General features: G+C 49.2%; 1 protein-coding gene across 3 annotated transcripts; it reads left to right on the plus strand.

Moving 5' to 3' along the window:
- Positions 1–7,257: 7,257 nt before the first annotated feature.
- man2b2 (mannosidase, alpha, class 2B, member 2) lies at positions 7,258–19,328 on the plus strand. Of its 3 annotated transcripts, XM_029256296.1 has the most exons (19): positions 7,258–7,476; positions 8,538–8,684; positions 9,281–9,386; positions 9,819–9,991; positions 10,382–10,497; positions 10,845–11,022; positions 11,481–11,679; positions 11,803–11,993; positions 12,362–12,527; positions 12,924–13,060; positions 13,411–13,673; positions 14,063–14,254; positions 14,908–15,151; positions 15,668–15,778; positions 15,995–16,187; positions 17,393–17,539; positions 18,050–18,162; positions 18,276–18,393; positions 18,879–19,328. In XM_029256296.1, the coding sequence occupies exons 1-19, from the start codon at positions 7,327–7,329 to the stop codon at positions 18,968–18,970; spliced, it is 3,036 nt and encodes a 1,011-aa protein (XP_029112129.1). In that variant the 5' UTR covers positions 7,258–7,326; the 3' UTR covers positions 18,971–19,328. The 3 variants fall into 3 exon arrangements, with proteins under 3 accessions (XP_029112129.1, XP_029112130.1, XP_029112131.1); XM_029256297.1 differs by lacking the exon at positions 15,668–15,778; XM_029256298.1 differs by lacking the exons at positions 18,276–18,393; positions 18,879–19,328 and having other exon boundaries at positions 18,037–18,067.
- Positions 19,329–20,745: the final 1,417 nt, after the last annotated feature.

A 20,745-nucleotide genomic window follows, 5' to 3' on the forward strand; every position in this document is an offset into this window, starting at 1 on the left:
CCGTCGCGGAGCAGGCCGATCTGGATGACACTCATGGAAGTCCTCAATAAGAGCTGGGTCCAAGATGTCCCGTGCTGGCACCCAAGACTGCTCCTCCGGCCCATAGCCCTCCCAGTCGACCAGATAGTACAGCGTACCCTGTCTCCGTTTGGAGTCCAGGAGGGCCCTGACGGAGTAGGCAGGAGAACCATCCACATCCAACGGTGGAGGTGGAGAAACTGCTGGGCTCTGCAGGGCGGAAACACAATGAGGCTTGAGGCGCGAAACATGAAACGTGGGACAGATACGATAATGCGAGGGCAACTGAAGACGGTAAGAAACCGGGTTGATCCTCTTCAGGATCTTGAAGGGGCCGATGAAACGGGGGGCAAGCTTCCTCGAGGGCAAATGCAGTTTGAGATCCTGGGTGGACAACCATACTCTCTGCCCTGGCTGGTACAATACAGTCCTACGCCTTTTGTCGGCCTTCTCCTTTTGGTGGGATACCACCTCCTGGAGACGGACATGTGCGGATTCCCACACCGACTCACTCCTCTTGTACCAGTCGTCCACAGCTGGCAACCCACTGGTCTCCATCGTCCACGGGAACAGCGGAGGCTGGTAACCGAGCACACACTGGAAAGGAGTTAAGTTTGTGGACGAATGGACCAGGGAGTTCTGGGCGTACTCTGCCCAGGGGAGGTATCTGCTCCAATCCGCTTGATTCTGAGCACAGTAACTCCGCAGGTAACGTCCAACCTCCTGGTTGAGGCGTTCCACTTGCCCATTAGACTGTGGATGATAACCAGAGGAGAGGCTGACTGAGACTCCTAAGCGGGCAAAGAAGGCCTTCCAGACTCTTGAGGTGAACTGGGGTCCCCTGTCCGAGACGACATCCTCTGGCAGGCCATACAGCCGGAAGACATGTTGGAACAGCAGTTCCGCGGTCTCCAGGGCTGTAGGTAGACCTTTCAGAGGAATCAGTCGACAGGCCTTGGAAAAGCGATCTATGACGACCAATATGGTGGTGTTTCCATCAGAACACGGAAGATCAGTAAGGAAGTCCACCGCTATATGGGACCATGGACGGTTGGGAATCGGGAGTGGCTCTAAAAGCCCTGCTGGCAGCTGCCGTGGGACCTTGGCCTGGGCACATGTGGTGCAGGCAAGGACGAAGTCTCGTACGTCCTGTTTCATGGATGGCCACCAGAAGCGTTCAGCGAGAAGCTTCAAGGTTCGGTTGACCCCTGGGTGTCCTGTACTTGGACCATCATGGGCCCAGTGTAGGAGCTCGGACCGAACAGTGGACGGGACGTATTCTTTGTCTTGGGGCTGCTCGTTGGGACCGGGTTCTTGACGTTGGGCTGCTTGGATATCGTCCAATAAAGCCCAACGGATAGGAGCCACAAACTGCGTCGGGGACAAGATGGTGTCTGGTGGGGAGAGCTGAGGCGATACCTCGAACAAACGGGACAGGGCATCGGCCTTGCCGTTCTTGGAGCCAGGACGATAGGTCACCGTGAAACGGAACCTGGTGAAGAACATGGCCCACCGCGCCTGTCTGGAATTGAGCCTCTTTGCCTTCTGCAGATACTCCAGGTTCCGGTGATCAGTTAACACTAAGAATGGGTGCGTAGCCCCCTCTAACCAATGTCTCCACTCTTCTAAGGCCATCTTTATGGCTAAGAGCTCCCTGTTTCCTACATCATAATTCTGTTCAGTAGGCGACATCTTGTGTGAGAAATACGCACATGGATAGAGCTTCAGGGGACTTCCCTGGCGCTGTGAGAGCACTGCCCCTACCCCGGCCTCAGAAGCATCAACCTCCACAATAAAGGGCAGTTTGGGATCAGGGTGCTTCAGGATTGGGGCAGAAGTAAAACGCTTCTTTAGGTCTTCAAAGGCCTGACTCGCCTCAGGAGTCCAGGTCAGGCGCCTAGGGGCTCCTTTTAACAGAGCAGTCAACGGGGCTGCAACGGAACTGAAGTTCCTTATGAAGCGCCTATAGAAATTCGCAAAACCTAGGAACCGTTGCAGGTCCTTTACTGTCTTTGGCTGGGGCCATGACAGAACTGCCGAGACCTTCTGTGGATCCATCGTGACCCCGTTGGGTGTTAGGATGTACCCCAGGAAATCCACAGAGTGCACATGGAACTGGCACTTCTCCCCTTTCACGTACAGCTTATGTGCTGCCAGCTTTTGCAACACCTCCCTGACATGTCCAATATGCTCCTCACGGGACCGAGAAAAGATCAGGATATCATCCAGATACACTAATACTGAGCGATTAATTAGCTCTCTGAGTACTTCATTAACAAAAGCCTGGAATACGGAAGGTGCATTCGCCAGGCCAAAAGGCATGACCAGGTACTCATAATGGCCGAGGGCGGTGCTAAAAGCGGTCTTCCACTCATCCCCTTCCCTAACGCGAATCAGGTTATATGCGCTCCTAAGGTCCAGTTTCGTAAAGATGGTAGCACCGGAAACCTGTTCGAGGGCCGACGTGATAAGAGGCAAGGGGTGCGGGTACTTCACAGTAATGGCATTTAGCCCCCGATAATCAATACAGGGGCGCAAACCCCCGTCCTTTTTCTCAACAAAGAAAAAGCCAGCGGAAGCTGGAGAGGTAGACGGCCGGATGAATCCGGCTTCTAGTGCCTCCGTTATATAAGCCTCCATTGCCTGATGTTCAGGTTGAGAAAGAGGGTATACCCGCCCCCTAGGGGGTGTAGTGCCCGAAAAAAGATCTATAGCACAATCCCAAGGTCTATGAGGAGGCAGTTCTGCAGCCTTGTGTTTGCTAAACACCGCCACTAGATCTGTATACTCCCTTGGAAGCTGCAGGGGCAGATCTGCATTAGGGCTCTCTATGGATGTGGAGTTACAAGACGTCTCCAGGTGTTTGGGACACTGCTGTCCCCAAGATAGCAGTTTCCCCTCACTCCAAGAGATAATAGGGTCATGGGTGCATAACCATGGATACCCCAAAATAATGGGGTTATCCGGGGACTTAATCAGATAGAACCATATCTGTTCCTTATGGAGTGGCCCTACCTGCATAGTAACGGGCTCTGTGCGCTGTTCTACACGCCCCGACCCGATTGGAGCGCCATCAATAGCTTTAATAGCCAGGGGTTTTGGGCATCGGGCACAGGGCAAGCCCCAGGACGCGGCCATATCATGATCCATGAAATTCCCTGCAGCGCCACTGTCTACCATAGCTTTCGTCTGCTGCTGCTGGAAACCCCAGGATACTGTAACTGGTAATGTCAACAGGGAGGTATGGAGAGATACATCACTCACCAGTAAGTCGGTCCGTTGGGATCCACGGGGTGGCCGCACTGGACAGGAAACCTGAACGTGATCCGCAGCTCCACAGTAAAAGCACAAGCGTTGCAGAAAACGGCGCCTCCTTTCCTCCTCTGTCAAACGCCCGTTACCGAGTCGTATTATTCCCTGTCTGACGCACTGTTCTTCGAGCCCTGCACAGCTGACAAGGTTGCGTGCTTGAGCCGGCTCACTGTCCACAGGGCTGTAGGGCACCTGCTGCCCTGGCGGCGTCGGGGTCCGGCTGGACCCGGAGTTGCTCCGGTAATCCGGCGAGAACTCCTGAGAGAGTGGTCTTGACAATCGGGGGCTGGATGTCTTCTCCACTGGAGACCAGGAACGCGCCTGAAAACTCCTGGTGCTGGGGAAGAACTGTCTCTCTGTCTTTCTGTCTGGGCTAGGGGGTGACTCAGGAGAGTAGGGCCCTGGGAGCAGAGAGGCTGGACTGGGGATTGAGTATTCTGTGTAATTCTGGTTCTCACCTCTGCTACCTTGCAAAGCCTCCTGGAAGGGAACGGACAGCTGCTCAGTAGCGCTGATCCCATTGGTCTGCACAGGGCTCGTGGGCTCCGCGCGAGGACCCGAGGAAGCATAAAGACGATCAAAAAGACATGTCCGCCAATCATCATGCGTTTGCGAACTGGTCGGATCGGCGCCCCGCCCACCGTGACTGAGGAGTCGTGTCAACTGCTCAAACTGATCTGTGAGGCGGCTAGCGGCGTTTGTGCAAACCAGGAGTTGTTCTTGGTTCGCCTCCGTCAGATCCGCCAGCTCACGCCATTCCGCTGAAGTCATATTAGCTGGCGGATTCTTCTGTAGCGTCCGGACGGGAGTCCGACACGGACGCGCGTTGCTATTACGTCCAAACACAGACGAAATATATAATGACTTCACGTGCAGTGTGAGGTTAGACGTGTACGGTGAGTATTGTAAGACACTCGGTGGAAGTGAAACAAGAAACACGAGACCAGGAAACACACACGGTGTTGGAACTACGGTGAACAGTGAAACGCTAATCTGTGAGTCTGACCGCAACCCTGAGACGTGACGAAATACCGGACAGGAACGATGGACCAGGACTGAAGAACAAGAGGCAGGAACTGACGGGACGGGCACTCGGGACTGGAACATGCACACCTAGGAAACAAACTGAGGGAACAAGAGACTACCAATCGCCAACGAAGCACAAGAGAACTGCTGATTAAGAATCCGCGACTAGTTCTGCTCCGCTGGCTCCTTTTATACCTCCATGTCCTACGAGACTGTGAGGTGATAGGTAAGCGTTAGCTAGCGGCACTGAGTGGCGCCGCCTCTGACCAGGAGGGGCAGTGACCCCGTGGGATGTGACACTCGTAGCGTTTGCTAGTGGAATGAACTGGGTGTCTAGAGATAACATCTGTCTTTCTACCAACCACCATGGAACTTGTTTACTGTGGCAATAACATGTGGCGGAGCAGCTGCCCAAAAACACCCCCATCAAGGAAATGGACAGAGAAGGAAGCCCTTCTCAGTAAACGCTAACCCACAGACCTCCCCAATCCCACCCTTTCAGACAGACAAATGAAACCAGCCAGCTTGCATTATTGTAAAAGGTGCATTTAGGGTCTCCATTAATTAGATAAAACCACAAACGTGTGTCTTTCCATTCTGTATTTCCATGGCAACATCACAAGTCATCAGCAGCTGGAGAGGCCTGAGTCTGACTGATTTAAAATACATCATTAATCACTCCAATCATTTCCTCTAATTGTGAGGCATTAACACTGTAATTTATACCCTGGTAAGAGCACTGGTCTGAGAGACAACAATGACCTCTGAGCCTTCTCCATGGTCTTCTTAATGTAACCTTCTCTCGGCGAATTTCAGATGCAATACAGTACAATTGCAGATTAGCCCCTGTATTGATCAGTGAATTCAAAAAAGGAATTATGGAATCATACAATTAGAAGCTAAACACACCTCATGTACCCATCCTCAACATGAACTGTAGTAGGCTAGAAACATAAGAGCCCATTGATATTACTTTCAAACAACATCAGATACATACAGGATGGAACTACTTTTGTACAACAGGTGCTAAAACCTACACAAAATGTATTGTAATACAAAAGAATGCAATAAATCTGCATATATGTTCCTGAAAAAAACACAAGTCAAAATGTGCAAGTAAGGGCCTGATTTACAAACTTTGGGGCGGGCATTGAGCCTGGGTCGTGTGCTAGGCCTGCTCTGAGTGGCTGATATATAGCGCAAGCTGTGATAGGTCTACATGCATGGCTTTTCTGTTTTGCAAATGTTTGTGAGCATGCACACACACAGCAGTACGTATATATATGTGGACTGACAGTGACAGTGAGACTTCCAATGAACTCTATGCAGTGTCATCAGCCCACACACCTTATTCACTGCGGTGACTTACGCTGCTAGATACACTACTTACACTGGGTCACTCATCCATACATCAGTGGAACACACACACTCTTTGTGTCACTCACACACTATGGGGGAACCTGAACAGTATGTCTTTGGACTGTGGGAGGAAACCCACACAGACATTGTGAGATCCATGAGGCCTTCCTCTTTACATTGACCTTCCACTTTCCTGGCATGACGTCCTTTTCCATTGACTGTTCTCTCCCCACGATGTGTCCGAAGTCATAGAGTCGAAGCTGCGTCGTCTGAGCTTCCAACGACACCTTTGGTTTGATCTGCTGCAAACCCACGCATTTGATTTCCGGGCCGTCCAGGGTAAATGCAGGATTCTTTGCCAGCACCATAGTTTGAAGGCGTCGGTTTTCTTCCTCTCCATCTTCTTCACTGTCTAAATCTCGCATCCATATGACATGACTTAGAAGAGCACGGCTTGAACTAGTGAGACTTTTGTGTACAGAGTCACATCCACTTGAGAATTTTGTCCAAGCTCTTCATGGCGGTTTTGTCCACAGCAAATCGTCGTCGGATTTCTTGGTTGCTTGTCACTTCTTTATATTGATCCGAGTAGACTGAAGTTATCTACTATTTCTACGTCTTCTCTATCAAGCGTGAAGTTTTCTAGTTTGCTAGTGGTGAACAGCTTCATCTTCTTCACGTTGAGATGCAAGTCCATTGTCAAACGATGTTCTTTGATCTTGGTGAGCAGATGTGTCAAATCGTCCTTGCTTTCAGCTGCAGTAATAATGGTACTGAGTGGCTTTCCTCATTCGGCCTGTATGGGACTCATCCGGTTTTACATCGCGGCACTTTGGGCGGAACGCTTGTTCCGCTGTGCTCACACACGCGCGCGTGCTCTTTCCTTGTTTTCCTGTTACAGTAAATACTCCCTCCTTTGTCTTTCCTTTAATGCAGCAATTCATGTCGCACACAAAACTTTGGTAAAAGCAAATTTTAACACTTAACATCAGGTGTGTGTGTGTGTGTGTGTGTTCTTTATTCTACATATCACGGTGCTCTGGGTCTGGGTCTGGGTCTGGGTCTGGATGGGGCAAAGTCTTTGGCAAAGAGGATCGCACAGCCACAGGCAGCGTTCATAATAAACATCTTATTAGGGAGCGGAACACAAGGAAGGACATAATTGTGTCAGCCAGAGGACCTGCAGCACCTCAAACCAACCTCCCCAGCCTGCTTAGGGTCCCCAGTACTGGGAGACATTGTCTCCCCTATTGTTCTCTCGGTGCTTCAACACTTTCATTTACAATTGAATTTACCCATAATTCAACTATTTACAATAGACCTGTTTCCCGCCCAAACTCCCACGGATCGTTACAATGTGTTCCGTCTCGCCAGAGACTATGACTATAATTATTATTATTATTATTTACATCGAGAACGCTGTAAACAGCACCGCGGTCCTGTGAAATAACCGTGCAAAAAGAGAGATGAAGAAATGCGGAGCTAGCGTGCTTGCGTTGCGCGCACCGTCAGCGCACGTGCCAGTCACGTGACCGTCACGGGACCGCGAGGCGGAAGAACTGCGTCGCTGCGAGCCTGAGCCTGAGCCTGAGCCAGAGGTCAACGCAAATCATGTTGTTCCCGCCGCCGCTTCTCCCGCTTCTCTTCGCTCTCGTTTCGGCCGCCGGGGGATCATCCGCGCGCGATGCCGGACGCGGCCGAACCGAGGCGTTCGTGCTGCCGCACAGCCACATGGACGTGGGCTGGGTGTACACGGTACAGGTACGGTACGGTACGGTACGGGTACGGTACAGCAGGTACGGGGCAGAACACTGAGCGACTGTGCAGCGACTGTGCAGCGACTGTGCAGCGACTGTGCAGCGACTGTGCAGCTGGGTACCGTAGGGTTATACTAGGGTGAGGGTGAGGGTGGAACAGTACAGAGTTATAGGATTATTAAATTTATTATACAGGATGATTCTTACTCTGTACAGTCATGTTGATGTGATACAGTAACTGCTGCGTGTGTGTATATATATATATATATAGGACCACAGGGATCATATAGAGGACTATACACTACTGTACAGTACAGTACTACAGTAATATATGTGGTACTATACTACTCTGTATACAAATTATACCAGTTTTGCTTCGTACCATGGATTTGTGGGACATGATGATTTAACACCGTTTGTCTCTTTCACTTTCTGTTTGGTTTGCTCTGAAGTAAATAGCACTTTTACTGCTCTGGCTAAAACTCACTTTGCTGAGATTTGTCTTAAAGTTGCCCCGAGTGCTGGGTACTGGGCACCGGGCACCGGGCACCTGGCACCGGACGCTCCCCAAAGCACCGTCTCCGTGGTCGGGGACCCTTTCCAACTTCCGTTGCGATGGTCCTCGCTTCGAATCCCTGTCCTCCTGTAGTGCCCTCGTTTGTGGTTCGTTTCCTGAATCAATACAGTTACTTAGAGTTACTTTTCTCTTTAAATGGCTAAATTGCTGTAAAGCTGATCATCCAATGCTGGCGATGGCCAACAGGGCAAAGGGCAAAGGGCAAAGGTGACCGTGACAATAATGAATAATAGCGCATTGCTTTTCTTTTCTGTACTCGCCGGACACTGTCAACGTCGAGGGGCTTATTTGTGAAAACGGCAACGTTTGGAAACGCTTTGGATCAGCACTTAACAAGCAAAGGAGCGCTTTAAGTGGCCGCTTTGGAGCGGGTTCCTTCGCGCTTCCGTCAGCCGTAATCGAGGAGTAAATGGCGGGTCACGATGGTCTTTCTCTCCTCTCGCTGCTGCATGTGGCGCGTGGACTTCTCTTTTCCTTTGCTGTCGCAGGAGAGCATGCGTGCGTACGCCGCCAACGTCTACAGCAGCGTGACCGAGGAGCTCACGCGGGAGAAGCGCCGCAAGTTCGTTGCCGTGGAGCAGGAGTTTTTCCGCTTGTGGTGGGACTCCGTGGCCGCCGACGAGCACAAGAAACAGGTACGCTTTTGCTTACCGGGGGTGTGCGGCACGACCGGCACCGGGCCGATGGGCCTGGGGAAGAATCGGGTGCGGTTTGTCGCTCTGCCGAGCCGCGTCTCCGGAAGCCTTTGAGGTGTCGAAGGCCCGAGTTCGTCGTACTCGAGGAATCGGGCAGCCGCACGTGGGAAACCAAAGAGGAGGCAAAGCTGAGCTGTTGCTTCCACACCGATTTCTTCCGCGAACCCTTTGTTAGCACATCTTGCACGCTGTGCTCCGTCCTAGTGACTGCTGCACTTTTTTGCTCTACGCCAGGATTCCGGTTGAAAAAACGACACCGTGTGACTGGAGCAAGAGCCACTTTTTTGACCTTTCTTCTCTTGAAGTACCTACGTTCGTAGTAGAAATTCCAGTAATCCTATCAGAAAATCCACCCATTTTCAGTAACTGTTAGAGGGGGAAAAAAAAGTTTTTTTTTCAATTGAAAACCAAAAAAAAAAAAAAAATTCAAAACATTAAAAAAAACTCACCCCCTTCAGTTTACTGCAGTTTACTGGTCAACACAGGAGCTGGGTTAACATTTTCTCTGTCCTTATTTCACCTGTAACACACCGTAGGTGCGCCAGCTGCTGCAAGAGGGACGTCTGGAGTTCATCATTGGGGGTCAGGTGATGCACGATGAGGCCGTCACCAATCTGGACGATGACATCCTGCAGCTGACAGGTACACGTGATGCGCAGGTGCTCTGTGCAGTATGATTCGCTCGTCTCCTTTACAGTCCCTCCAAGGACTTTGAGTCCAGCAGGGGTTGAGCACTTTTTGGTTTGTAAATGACTTACACTTGAAAGACCAGGTAAGGCCAAGAACTACCCAAATATTTGTGAAAAATGGCTTGAGACGGGGCAGAAAATGGTAAAAGTGTTATTTCCTCTGTCAAGTTTAGTTACAGGCAGAGGTGCTTGCAGGTATGTGCAGTAAACTGCTGCACGTGGATGTGACATTTGAGTCCGAAAACTGGAAGCAAGGTGGCTCGCTCTTTCTTGTCCAGGGCTCTCGTGCTACATGTTTTGGAAATGCGTTTTGAAAGACGAAATTGCGCTTGAAAAATAAACTGCAAATTAACCGTGTGTTCCAACCGTGACGCCCCCCCTGCAGAAGGCCACGGCTTCTTGTATGAGACATTTGGAGTGCGACCCCAGTTCTCCTGGCACGTAGACCCTTTCGGAGCCTCCGCTACGACGCCCGTCCTGTTTGCCCTGGCGGGGTTTAACGGCCACCTCATCTCCCGCATTGACTACAACCTGAAGGATGACATGCAGAGGAACCAGGTACAGCAGAGTGCACCTGATAGTTTTCCAAGGAAATATTGCGCGTGGTGATATGATTTCTACACACAAGGCTGTTTGCTGGGCTTCTTGTTGCTCTGCCACAGCACACCTTGTGGGATTGGTCATGGGGGTCATTGCAGTGCTATGAGGTCTTTTCTCTTGAACTTCGCCATGGTGAATGTAGATGAGTTTGGACCGGTATAGTGTAAGCGCTGGATGGTGGACGGTGGATTCTGCATTGGGTCTGAACTGAACAAAACGGGCTGTATCTTTCCATGTCTGCGGGTGGAATGAGAGATGTCGAAAGGCAGAGTTTCTTACACTCATATGTTCTCCAGAGTGAGATGCAAAATGAACAATGCCTCTCTACTGCCCGCTGTGTTTGAGCAGAAGCTGCAGTTTGTGTGGCGGGGCTCGCGCAGTCTAGGAGATCAACAGGAGATCTTCACCCACACTATGGACCAGTTCAGCTACTGCACCCCCTCTCACCTGCCCTTTAGCAACAGGTAACCCTTCATGTAGAGCTCAGCACTAGGTCTTGTTCTGCCACCAGTCCTGTTCTTTTGTGTTTTCCAAGAGTTACTCTTACACACTTGGGTACTTGACTGATGTCTGGAGAGCTGAGGTCCATCCTGCTCGTGGGAATACGGTGGCTGTGCCGTTTCCTTACAGCATTAAGCTCCTTACAGTTATTCACCCAGTTATATAGCGGTGTAGTTTTTATTGGAGCAGTTTAGGGTGAGTACCTTACTGGAGTCTGACCCTGATCACCTGAGATATTAAAAGTTTTATGTTTTGACAGATGCATTGGAACTGAGAGAAGTCAAAAGTACCTGAATTGTCTTTTTCTCAGATCAGGGTTTTACTGGAACGGCGTGGCCCTATTCCCCGATCCCCCCAAAGATGGCGTGTACCCCAACATGAGCCTTCCCGTAGATGAGGATAACCTGCACTCCTACGCTCAGACCATGGTGGAGAACATCCAGCAGAGGGCGCAGTGGTTCCAGTCCAACCATGTGCTTTGGCCCTGGGTGCGTTCCTATTTGCAAAGTGCTGAACCTCTAGAGCCATATTGTCCTGCTCACAGTTATTCATGTAGCTGACACTTTTTTCCAAAACGCCTTACAGTGGTAACATTGCAATTAATTGCTGGAGCAATTTAGTGTAAATACCTTGTTCAAGGGTACTACAGTCGCAGGTGAGCCTCGAACCCGTGGGTCCGAAGGCAGTCACTCTAACCACTGTGCTACAAGCTGTACTAGATGCCTTACACAATGTCTCACAGTGCTTTGTCAGCCTTTGAATAACCTTTAACTTTGCAACATATTCTTTTAGCAAGGTAATAGTGTCTGTAACAGTTTTCAGCTTCGATGCATCTCGTTTAAAAAAACTGGTTTGAAAAAGTGTGTATATTCAAAAAGAAGTTCATATTCAGCCCACTGACCTGCTGGTGCTCCGCCAACCACTGGCTTCCTTCTCCCCTTTGCAGGGCTGCGATAAGCAGTTCTTCAACTCATCAGTCCAGTTCCAGAACATGGACCCGCTCTTGGACTACATCAACCTGCACAGCGAGCAGTTTGGAGTCACGGTCCATTATAGCACTCTCAGTGAATACTTCCAGGCTATCCATCAATCGGGGCACACCTGGGAGGTGAGGGGAAGCCAGGACTTCCTTCCTTACTCTGCCGGTAAGAGTGTCTGCGCTCGGCACGTCTATGACCCAAACGCTCCAACAGCCGCTTCTCGGTTCTTGGTTTTGAAGTTCCAGAGTCGGTAACATGGGATTCCACGGTTTTGTTTTTAATGTCAAGAACCTTTGCAAGCATGGACTGGGTTCTACGCTTCCCGGAATGTTCTAAAGGGCGTGGCTCGGCACGCCAGCTCCCTGCTGCACGCCGCAGAGTCCCTCTTCACCTGGTACCTGGTGAACATCCCAGGTGGAGCAGTCCCTAAAGAGTGGGCCCTGCAGAAGCTAAGGGACCTTCGCTGGGCTCTTTCTGAGGTTCTCCATTAAAATACATATTGATATGTACAGGACAGTATGTTTGTGCACAAATATTACCATACTGTATAATTTATTTCATACTGTAAAATATCAGAATTGCTTTAAGTGTTAAGTATTTAAAAGGGCGGAAGTCAGTGACACGTCCATAGCAGAAAGTTGTGTTTCTGTGAATGTGTAGTTAGGAAATGGTCATATTTCAGGTTCGTGTTTGTGTGTAAAACTTCGCTTTTGTCACCCCAGCCATGTGTGAGTGTTTCACGCTGTGCTCTTGTCTGCTTGTCCATCTTGTCCATCAGCACTGAAACCCACTGTCCTCCTTCCGTTGCTCACGTTGCCTCAAACATCCACAGTGTGTCCATTTTCAGGTGCAACATCACGATGCCATCACCGGCACAGAATCGCCCAAGGTGGCTCACATGTACCTGCAGCACCTCACCCAGGGCATGATGGGAGCCCAAGAAGTCATGGTTAAACTTCTTATTCCAGCGCAGCCTTTTGACTCCTTTGATGCCACTGTCACACAGAGCACAGGTAGCACAATGGCGAGTCTGTTGCACTCCATCATTTAGGGGTGTTCAGCTATAACCTAAGGTGCTCAGAGGGTTGGCTTGGGTGATTAATTAGTCGATTAATTTGTCATAGTTTGGAGAATAGCAGAAAACGACAGGAAACCGTTCCTGCTCAGCTCTGTTGTCTCGTCCCTTGACTTCCAGTGATCTTTCACAGACTTTCCGCATGCAAAGAACTCGGGGATGGGTTCAGTTCCGAGTGCCACCGAACATGAGTGAGGACAGCTGAGAATCTTGAGTGGAGAATAGACTGCAGTGACTGGGAACAACATGAAAAAGCTGCTTCTTCCTAGTCCACGACTGAATGTATTGCTGGGTAATGTCTAACAGGTCATGTGACACACTGTATGTGCATCAGGTGAATCGTCAGACTCGGCACAGCACATCGTTGTGTACAATCCTCTGGCGTGGAACGTCACAACATACATCAACGTCACGGTGCCTTTCCCTATGGCGACTGTGTATGACGATGAGGGACACCCTGTTTCTGCACAGGTAAAGGCAACAACGCTGCGTCACGTGTGTCGCCCTCTTGGCCTCTGCGAATCTGCAGGGCCCTTCTTTGTTGAAACTGCTCATCCCACGTGAAGAAACCTGAATGTAAAGCAACTGTGTCGTCACTCAGTGTTTCACACTCCTGCACCACAGTAGTATCTGTATGATACTTTCACTGAATCATCATTGTCATTTCTGCCCTCTTTTTCACGTGACGTTAAACTGCTGAGGATTTAACGTTCAGTGTATTTTTAGAGAGTTCTCTTCTCACGCAGTGACACACACACACGCTGAACAAAGGCATAAGAAGCGAACATCAGGAATAAGAGGGAACATGTGTTGTCCAACAGATACAGCAATCAGCAGAATCAGACTCTGCATATGACCTGTTCATCGTGGTGAACCTGAAGGGCCTGCAGCACAGAAGGTACGTCATCAGAGCCATGGCTTCATCAGGACGGACGCACGCCGCCACGGTGGTGACCTTTGAGCGCCGGAGTAGGACGCAAGGGGAGCCACGAAAGCGTGGCCGAAGACTCCTGCCAGTGCTGAACGAGTGTTACGCGCTGAAGGTCGACCAGGACACAAACCTGCTGCACAGCATCGTTGACAGGTGAGACGTTAGAAAGGATGAACCTCAACTTCCGAGGTCGGAGCAAGATGGCCCCGGAAAGAAGACGTGTGATACGACGTCCTTAAGCTCCGCATCATCCAGATGGCGTCAAACGCGGTAAAACCCACAGCGGAAGTGGGTTGAACGACAAAATGAAGAATGGAACCTTGAGCTGATGTCATGGTTTCACTCTTAGTGTGCACCCTCCTGTAGGAGTGTGCATCCAGATCTCTCTTTCCCACGGTGTAATGTTCTCCCCCCATTGTTCGCATCGCTGTGGAGAAAAGCTCTGCTGAATGAGTGAATCGCTGTGGGTGAAAACAAATACTCTTTGTGGAATGATGTCTCGCAACAAAGTGCGTGACAGGATGCTCATTGCACCCCATCAGGACCAGAAAGAGGAGCGTAAAGCTGACCCAGGACTTCGGCGAGTACCGTGCTAATGGGGACGTCCGCAGGGGGCCCGTCTCTGACAACTACGTCTTCAGTGCCAACGGGTCGTCGGAAGCTGCGTACGAAGCTGTGGGGATGGAGATTGTTCCAGGGAAGGTTCTCACTGAGATCAGGCAGTACTTCTACAGGTATTGTCCCCGTCACGTGTGCTGCGTCACATGTGTAGGCTACTGTACCTGTGTCCCGTCCCCCTGATCAGCTCAGATTCTCTGTACATTAACAAAGAATGAACACGGAACAATGGTGGCAGTATTTCTCTCTGATAATGAGTGTAAGATAATGAGTGTTCTAGCAGCGTAAGTCACCGCGGTGAACAAGGTGTGTGGGCTGATAACGCTACATAGTATCCATTGGAAGTTGCTTTAGAGAAAAGCGTCTGCTAAATAAATAAATGTAAATGTAATGATGAAGATTTTATTTAATCAATTTACGGGTGACTTCAAAGTGGGTCACAGCGTCACAGTGTCAGGTACCGTGTTTGAATTCATTTTTGCCCACCGTGCGCACCGAGCAGCGTAAATTGAAGTACTGCTCAGTCGGCACCGGACGCAGTGGAGTAACGGCAGGAAATTGGGTCACAGCAGAACGAAGGCTGGAAACTTGGGCTCCGACACGCAGCAACGTGTAGCGGGTTTAAGGGTCTCCTCGGCCTCATCGTTAAATGTCGTTTTCACGTTACAGCATCATTAAGTGACCCCCACGTGCAAGGACTCGGTCGACGCTGTCGTCCGGCACGTGGCAGCGAGCTGCGTTCACTCCTGAGTGTCCCGTGTCGCTCTAGGGAGGAGTCTGATGAGGAGTACGCGTATGCCGTATACACCCGGCTGCCTGAGGGGTTCGAGGGGGCGGCACCGTGCCACAGGATTGAGCAGAGCTACAGGGTGGGCCCCCTGGCCGTGAACCGGGAGGTGGTCCTGAGGACCTCCACTGACCTGAGCAACAACAGGACCATCTTCACTGACAACAACGGGTACCAGATGCAGAGGAGGCTCCACAGGACCTTTCCCAACAACACCGTAGCGAGAGTATGTGTGTGCTGGTACTTGTTCAGAGTTGTGCTGTGGTCTTTACTGTTATTAGTGGTGTCGAGAAAGAGCAAGGAAATTGCAGGATTTGCTTTGGTTAAGCACAGTTTTTAAAATTTGCTCAACGGAAGCCTCCATTAGAGGGTTCTCAGTACAAAATGAGTGGTATCTAAGAGGTAAGCATGAGAACTGAAACATTTGAATGATTGTCTCACGAAACCATATTTGAGAGCATGTTGTGGTGTGAGTGTGGTCCTTCATGGAGTGGACCTGTTTGGATCATTTCACGATGTGACTGCGATCGCTGTAATTCCCCTTTGTCCAGCTCCACTAACCGTGATCCCAGCAGAATGGCAGCGATGTGTAAATGGAGAGCAGAGAATCAACATCCTGCTCTGGTTAGCTCTGCTTGGGGGAGGCAGCAGGGGCTCTGTGCAAGCGGTGGGGGTTTGTTCGGCGACATGAAGCAATTCAGCGTTTTCACTTTAACCACTTTCCATTCCAACGAAACTGTAGAACTACTATCCAATGGTACGGACGGCCTACATCGAGGATGACTCCACCAGGCTGGTGGTGCTGGCCGAGCGTGCCCATGGGGTGTCCAGCCAGCACGAGGGTCAGCTCGAGGTGTGTGTTTCGGGGCTCAGGGTACGAGAAGTGCTCTGACTTTCTTCATGCCGCTTTGCTGTGAGCCAGGGTGTGCAGTCAGCGGAAGGGGTGCGGCCTCAAGGAAAGCACAGCTCTTCCTTCGCGCCCGTTAGCGCCGCGTGCCCTGCGTAAAACGCGTTGAGCGGTTGAGTAAGGCAACGGTCCTGGGTGACATCGGTTCTCTGTGACCTGCAGGTGATGCTCCACAGGCGTCTGTGGAACAACCAGGAGTGGAACCTCGGTTACAACCTGACGCTGAACGACAGCTCGGTGGTGCGGCCGGTGCTGTGGATGCTGCTGGGCTCCCGAGCCGCCATGGCCTCGCTGGGACCGAGGGAGGTGCTGGCGCTGCAGCACAGGCCCGTTGTGCTGCGCGTCGACTCGGCTGGTCAGTGTCCGGTCCGTTGTTCCCTGCTCCTTGGAAGTACTTTTCATACTCCCAGCAGTAGTGACACTTGCTGGAAATGCATGTACTGACTCAGTTTTGAGTAACAAACTTTTCGCTGATATCAAAACGAGAGCTTCCGTACCAGTTGAAACGGAGCAGCACCGCGTGACCCAAAGTGCTGATGGACGGTGATCCAGAATAATAAGAGCTCTCTTTTTTTCAAAAAGACCAGAGAATGTGAACAAGCTGTAGGTGATTCTCTGTTCTGCATCTACCAGTCTTGAGCCTGTCAGTGCAGTGCTGCCTCTGCCCTCCTCCAGTCCCGTGTTGTACCTCTGGCTCCGATACACAATCGTTCTCCACGCTTCAGTGTTCACAACATACAGCTTGTGTTGTGTGTGTGTGTGTGTGTGTGTGTGTGTGTGTGTGTGTGTGTGTGTGTGTGTGTGTGTGTGTAATTTTCTTATACACGACTGAATGAATGCATGAGTGAATGAAACTTGATTAATCACAGAGGGGGGGAGTTTGGTTGTAGCAGCACTCAGTGTACAACATACTGAATATACACACAAACATAGAGACATACAAGGATAAATAAGTCGAAACTAAATAGTGAAGATTTATAATTAGGGAAGAAAAATAAACAAGTCTAAGTGTTTCCACAAGAGAGGGCAGTCTGAAGTGCAGTGGTGCAGGGTGCGTTGAGATGGTACGGACCAGCTCAGTGGCACACGGTACGACCGCCACGTTCCCCCCCACGGTAGTTTGAGGACTCGCTGTAGAGCCTCATGGCTGCTGGTAGAAATGACCTGCAGTGGCTTCCTTGGAGCAGCACAGCTGGACCAGCCAGCTGCTGAAAGTGCTCCTCAAGGTCGTGCGCAGAGGGTGGGGATTGTTGTTCACGACACACTGGAGTTTATCTACTTTGTTTAAACTCTTATGTCTTATTATCATCATTGTCGTCGTCATTATTATTATTATTATTGGGTGTTAGGGACTCTTCTGTGATGGGGAAAAGAAGGGTTTTAGGAGCTGTACCCTACCCTGGGCTTCTTTGTCATGCTTTCCTTTATGTGCCAGGGCTGTCGATCCTGGCGTTCTCTTTAACCTGCTGGCTGCTGCACAGTACTGTAATGGCAGTGGAGAGTTACCACACAGAGAGTACTGTACTTGTCCTCAGCTCACGCTCTGATATTTTCCTGCAGAAAGGGGCTGGACATCTCAGGCCTTCCAGGACAGAGTCTCTTCCAAGGCCGTTGTCCTGCCTCCAAACCTCCACCTGCTTAGTCTAAGCGTCCCAGGCTGGGCCTACAGCTCCAACCACACCCAGCACCTACAGGACCTGCAGCAGGGTGGGCCAGTTTTCCCCTCATCTCATCAACAGCTTTACTAGTACTTCACAACTAGTATCTGATGGAATAATTACACCCTTTGGTTCTCTAAAAGGTCCCTTGATGCACTTTTCCGACCGCAAGGAAGTTGCGTTCGCCACAGACATTGCTTGTGGCTTGTATGTTACGAACTTGTGTTTTCGCTACTGTTTGACTTCCTTTAAATTTACACTTACATTTACATTTACTCATTTATAGTTATTGAGCATAAACATTTTTACATTAATGTGCACTTAAGAACTCATAGGAGAAATGAGTGTGGAAGAGGTGACTTTTAAGATCCTTCTCAAAAGTAGAGAGAGAATCGGCAGTTCTGAGTGAGAGGGGGAGGTCATTCTACCACATCGGAGCCTTTGTGCATGCATGCATGCATGCAAGCAATTGCAAATCCAATGCAAAGCTTCTTCCTAAAGTTGATGGAGTTCCATAAATGAGGTTGAACATTTATAACTTGTCAGTTGTGAATTCAAGGTAATGAGAGGAAAACGGAACCAGAATTCGGTCGAATCCTTTTGAGGATCATGCATCTGTTTGAGGTGGGAGAAGATCCAGTTCTGTCCAAACCGACCACCATAAATCTAAAGGTAATGAAGCCTGAAGAACATCAAAGGGGTCAGAAGCTCTCTAGGTGAAAAGATGGCCTCCATCGTTCATGTGACCAGTGTGTTCAGTGTTGCATTGTTCTCTGCGTTAACAGGAAGTTCTGGACGGACTGGGCCAGCTGAGCTCTGTTGAGGAGCGTTCCCTCACTGGAATCTGGGATATCTCTGACCTCCACAGGTGGAACTGGAACAGCACAGAGGAGTCAAATACAGGTAATGTCCTTCACAGCCAAGTCCAGGTTGGTCTCCATATATGGGCTTATTTTAGGGGAACGATCTTATTGTTACATTATCAGAAGAAGCAAGAAAAGACCCCCCCAGAGTCAGTTTGCTCTATTGACCTTTTTCAGGAATTTCTTGGTTTTTTTTGAAGACTCATTGAAGAGGGACAATGAAGTTTAAAAATGTTTCATTTCAGAATTTCCAGGTGCACCTGCACATCTCTTCTTTTTCTTTACATCCTGGAGCTTATTTATCACTTTGTTTTATCTTTTAGTCTCCTGTGCCTGTTTGTGGAATGTTACCAGTTGCAGAGGTGCTTGCATTCCAGAACTTTATGCAATGTGCTCTGTCACAGTCGTTATGTGTAATAAATGAACCGTAAATAATGCGAAAGAAAACATATACAGTAATGAAGAATGTTTGCATGAACACATCTGTGCAGAAACTGATACGTGCACATCTGTGCTGTATTTCAGAGAGCAGAAACCAATTTGGCAGAGTCCTGGAGGACTTCAGGGTAACTGTGTCACCTAAGGAAATCAGAACCTTCTTTGTTTACTTTAAATAATTTACTTAAAATAATTGTATGTCTCAGATTGATCTTCTGTGAAGATGACCTATAATCAGTGCATTTAAATGAAACCAACATTGAAAGAAAAAAAGACTTGTTTGCAGCTCTATAACTAACATTTTTTTTTGGTTCTATTGTGAAGACCTGCCTCCTTTCAATGAAAAAATGGATTCTTATTTAATTAATCTCAAAATTTTAACAGACAGTTTGTAAATTAGTGCCTTCTCATACTGTGTATACAGGAATTGAATATTTGTGATCCGCGTAGACCTGACCTTGCAGTGTGAGGTCCTACAGATGTTTGTGAGTTTGTGCTTGTGTCCTGAGCTGTTTGAAATAAACATTTTTAACTTTTCACGTTATTGTTGCTTATTGAGCAAACTTAAGTGCTGTCGAGTCAAATTCGACTCATAGTGACTGCTTTATCTTGGCTAGGGAGGGTGCGGAAGTGGTGTATTATTCCTTTCTTCTGAGTGGGTTTTTGCTTTACAAAGACATTCAAACGCCTCGTACCCTGAGCTGCATTCAAACCTTTGTCTGAAAAAGCAGCACAGCAGCTGTAAGGCAAAAGCTTCACCTGCTGCATCACATACAGCTGTGTGTTTCTTCTGGAGAAATTAAGTACAATTCCAGTTTTTAAACTGGATGAAGTTTGTGTCCCTGAGCCCTTAGACAGATAACACGTGAGTAAAGAGAGAAGGTTGTGTTCAGTAATAAAAACAATGCACACAAACCTCATCCTAACCGTGAGTTTTGCGGAGGAAGATTCGTGGTCTGGGGCTGCTTTGCTGCAACGGGTCTCGCGTACAGAACACTCTCTCATGCTCTCACTTTGATTATCTGCTTGACATTGTCAGGTTGCAGTGGTCTGGAGCCTATCCTGGAATCACTGGATGCTAGGCTATGTGGGGTACACCGTGAGAGGGACACCAGTCCATTGCAGGGCAGCCACACACACGCCCATCATTGACAGAACAATGAATTTCAAATTGCGTCAGCATATCTACAGGACAACATCAGGGTGTCTCTGATGTGATGCTCAGTAGAAGCCAAGTTTCAGCAATGATCCCAAACACAGAAGTATCTACTGCAAAATGACTTATACAGGAAAAAAAGGCTTTTCTGAAAGAGCCCTGAGGAACCAGGCAAAACGCTGGTGGGTTTGTGCAAGACACCCCTAAAACAATTACAAATCAATTCATTTAAATAGCTGAGCAAAAGTTGGAGCAAAATTCTCCTAAATGACCTGCAAGACACATCAAGGACAGTATCCACAGTAAATGTTTGTGTCACTCATCATCGCTCATGTGCATCTCATCAAACTTTGAGTTGGAAGTTCAGAGTAGACTAAGTTACAACAGCTCTCGCTGCAAACTGCCCTTCTGGGTAGAGCCCCTCGGAGAAGAGAGAAGGTAATGAGTCGTGCAGGTTGAAGTCAGTTTTTCAGTTTGCAGTCGCATGTGTGACCTGCTCCGCTTCCTGGCCTTGTTTCTGTTAAGAGGCAGAACATTTTCTGGGATATTAATGTTGATTAAGAACCAGCGAAACGAAGCATATCAGAATTTGTGGTTTTGCTGCTTACGGCTAAAGGCAGTACTGTATTTGAAACATCGCTGACAGCCTGGATGTCATCTGTTCCAGAGGTGCTGCAGTGGTTCACAATCATCAACCTCTTCTTCCAGCATTTGACGCTGTCGGACGCTGTCGCATTCCCCAGGTCCACCGTAGGCATCATATGCTGCAGCTTTTTTTTTTCTCTGTAGTAATTCTGT

This window comes from Scleropages formosus, chromosome 11 (genome assembly GCF_900964775.1).
Source record: "Scleropages formosus chromosome 11, fSclFor1.1, whole genome shotgun sequence".
Classification (NCBI taxonomy): Eukaryota; Metazoa; Chordata; class Actinopteri; order Osteoglossiformes; family Osteoglossidae; genus Scleropages; species Scleropages formosus.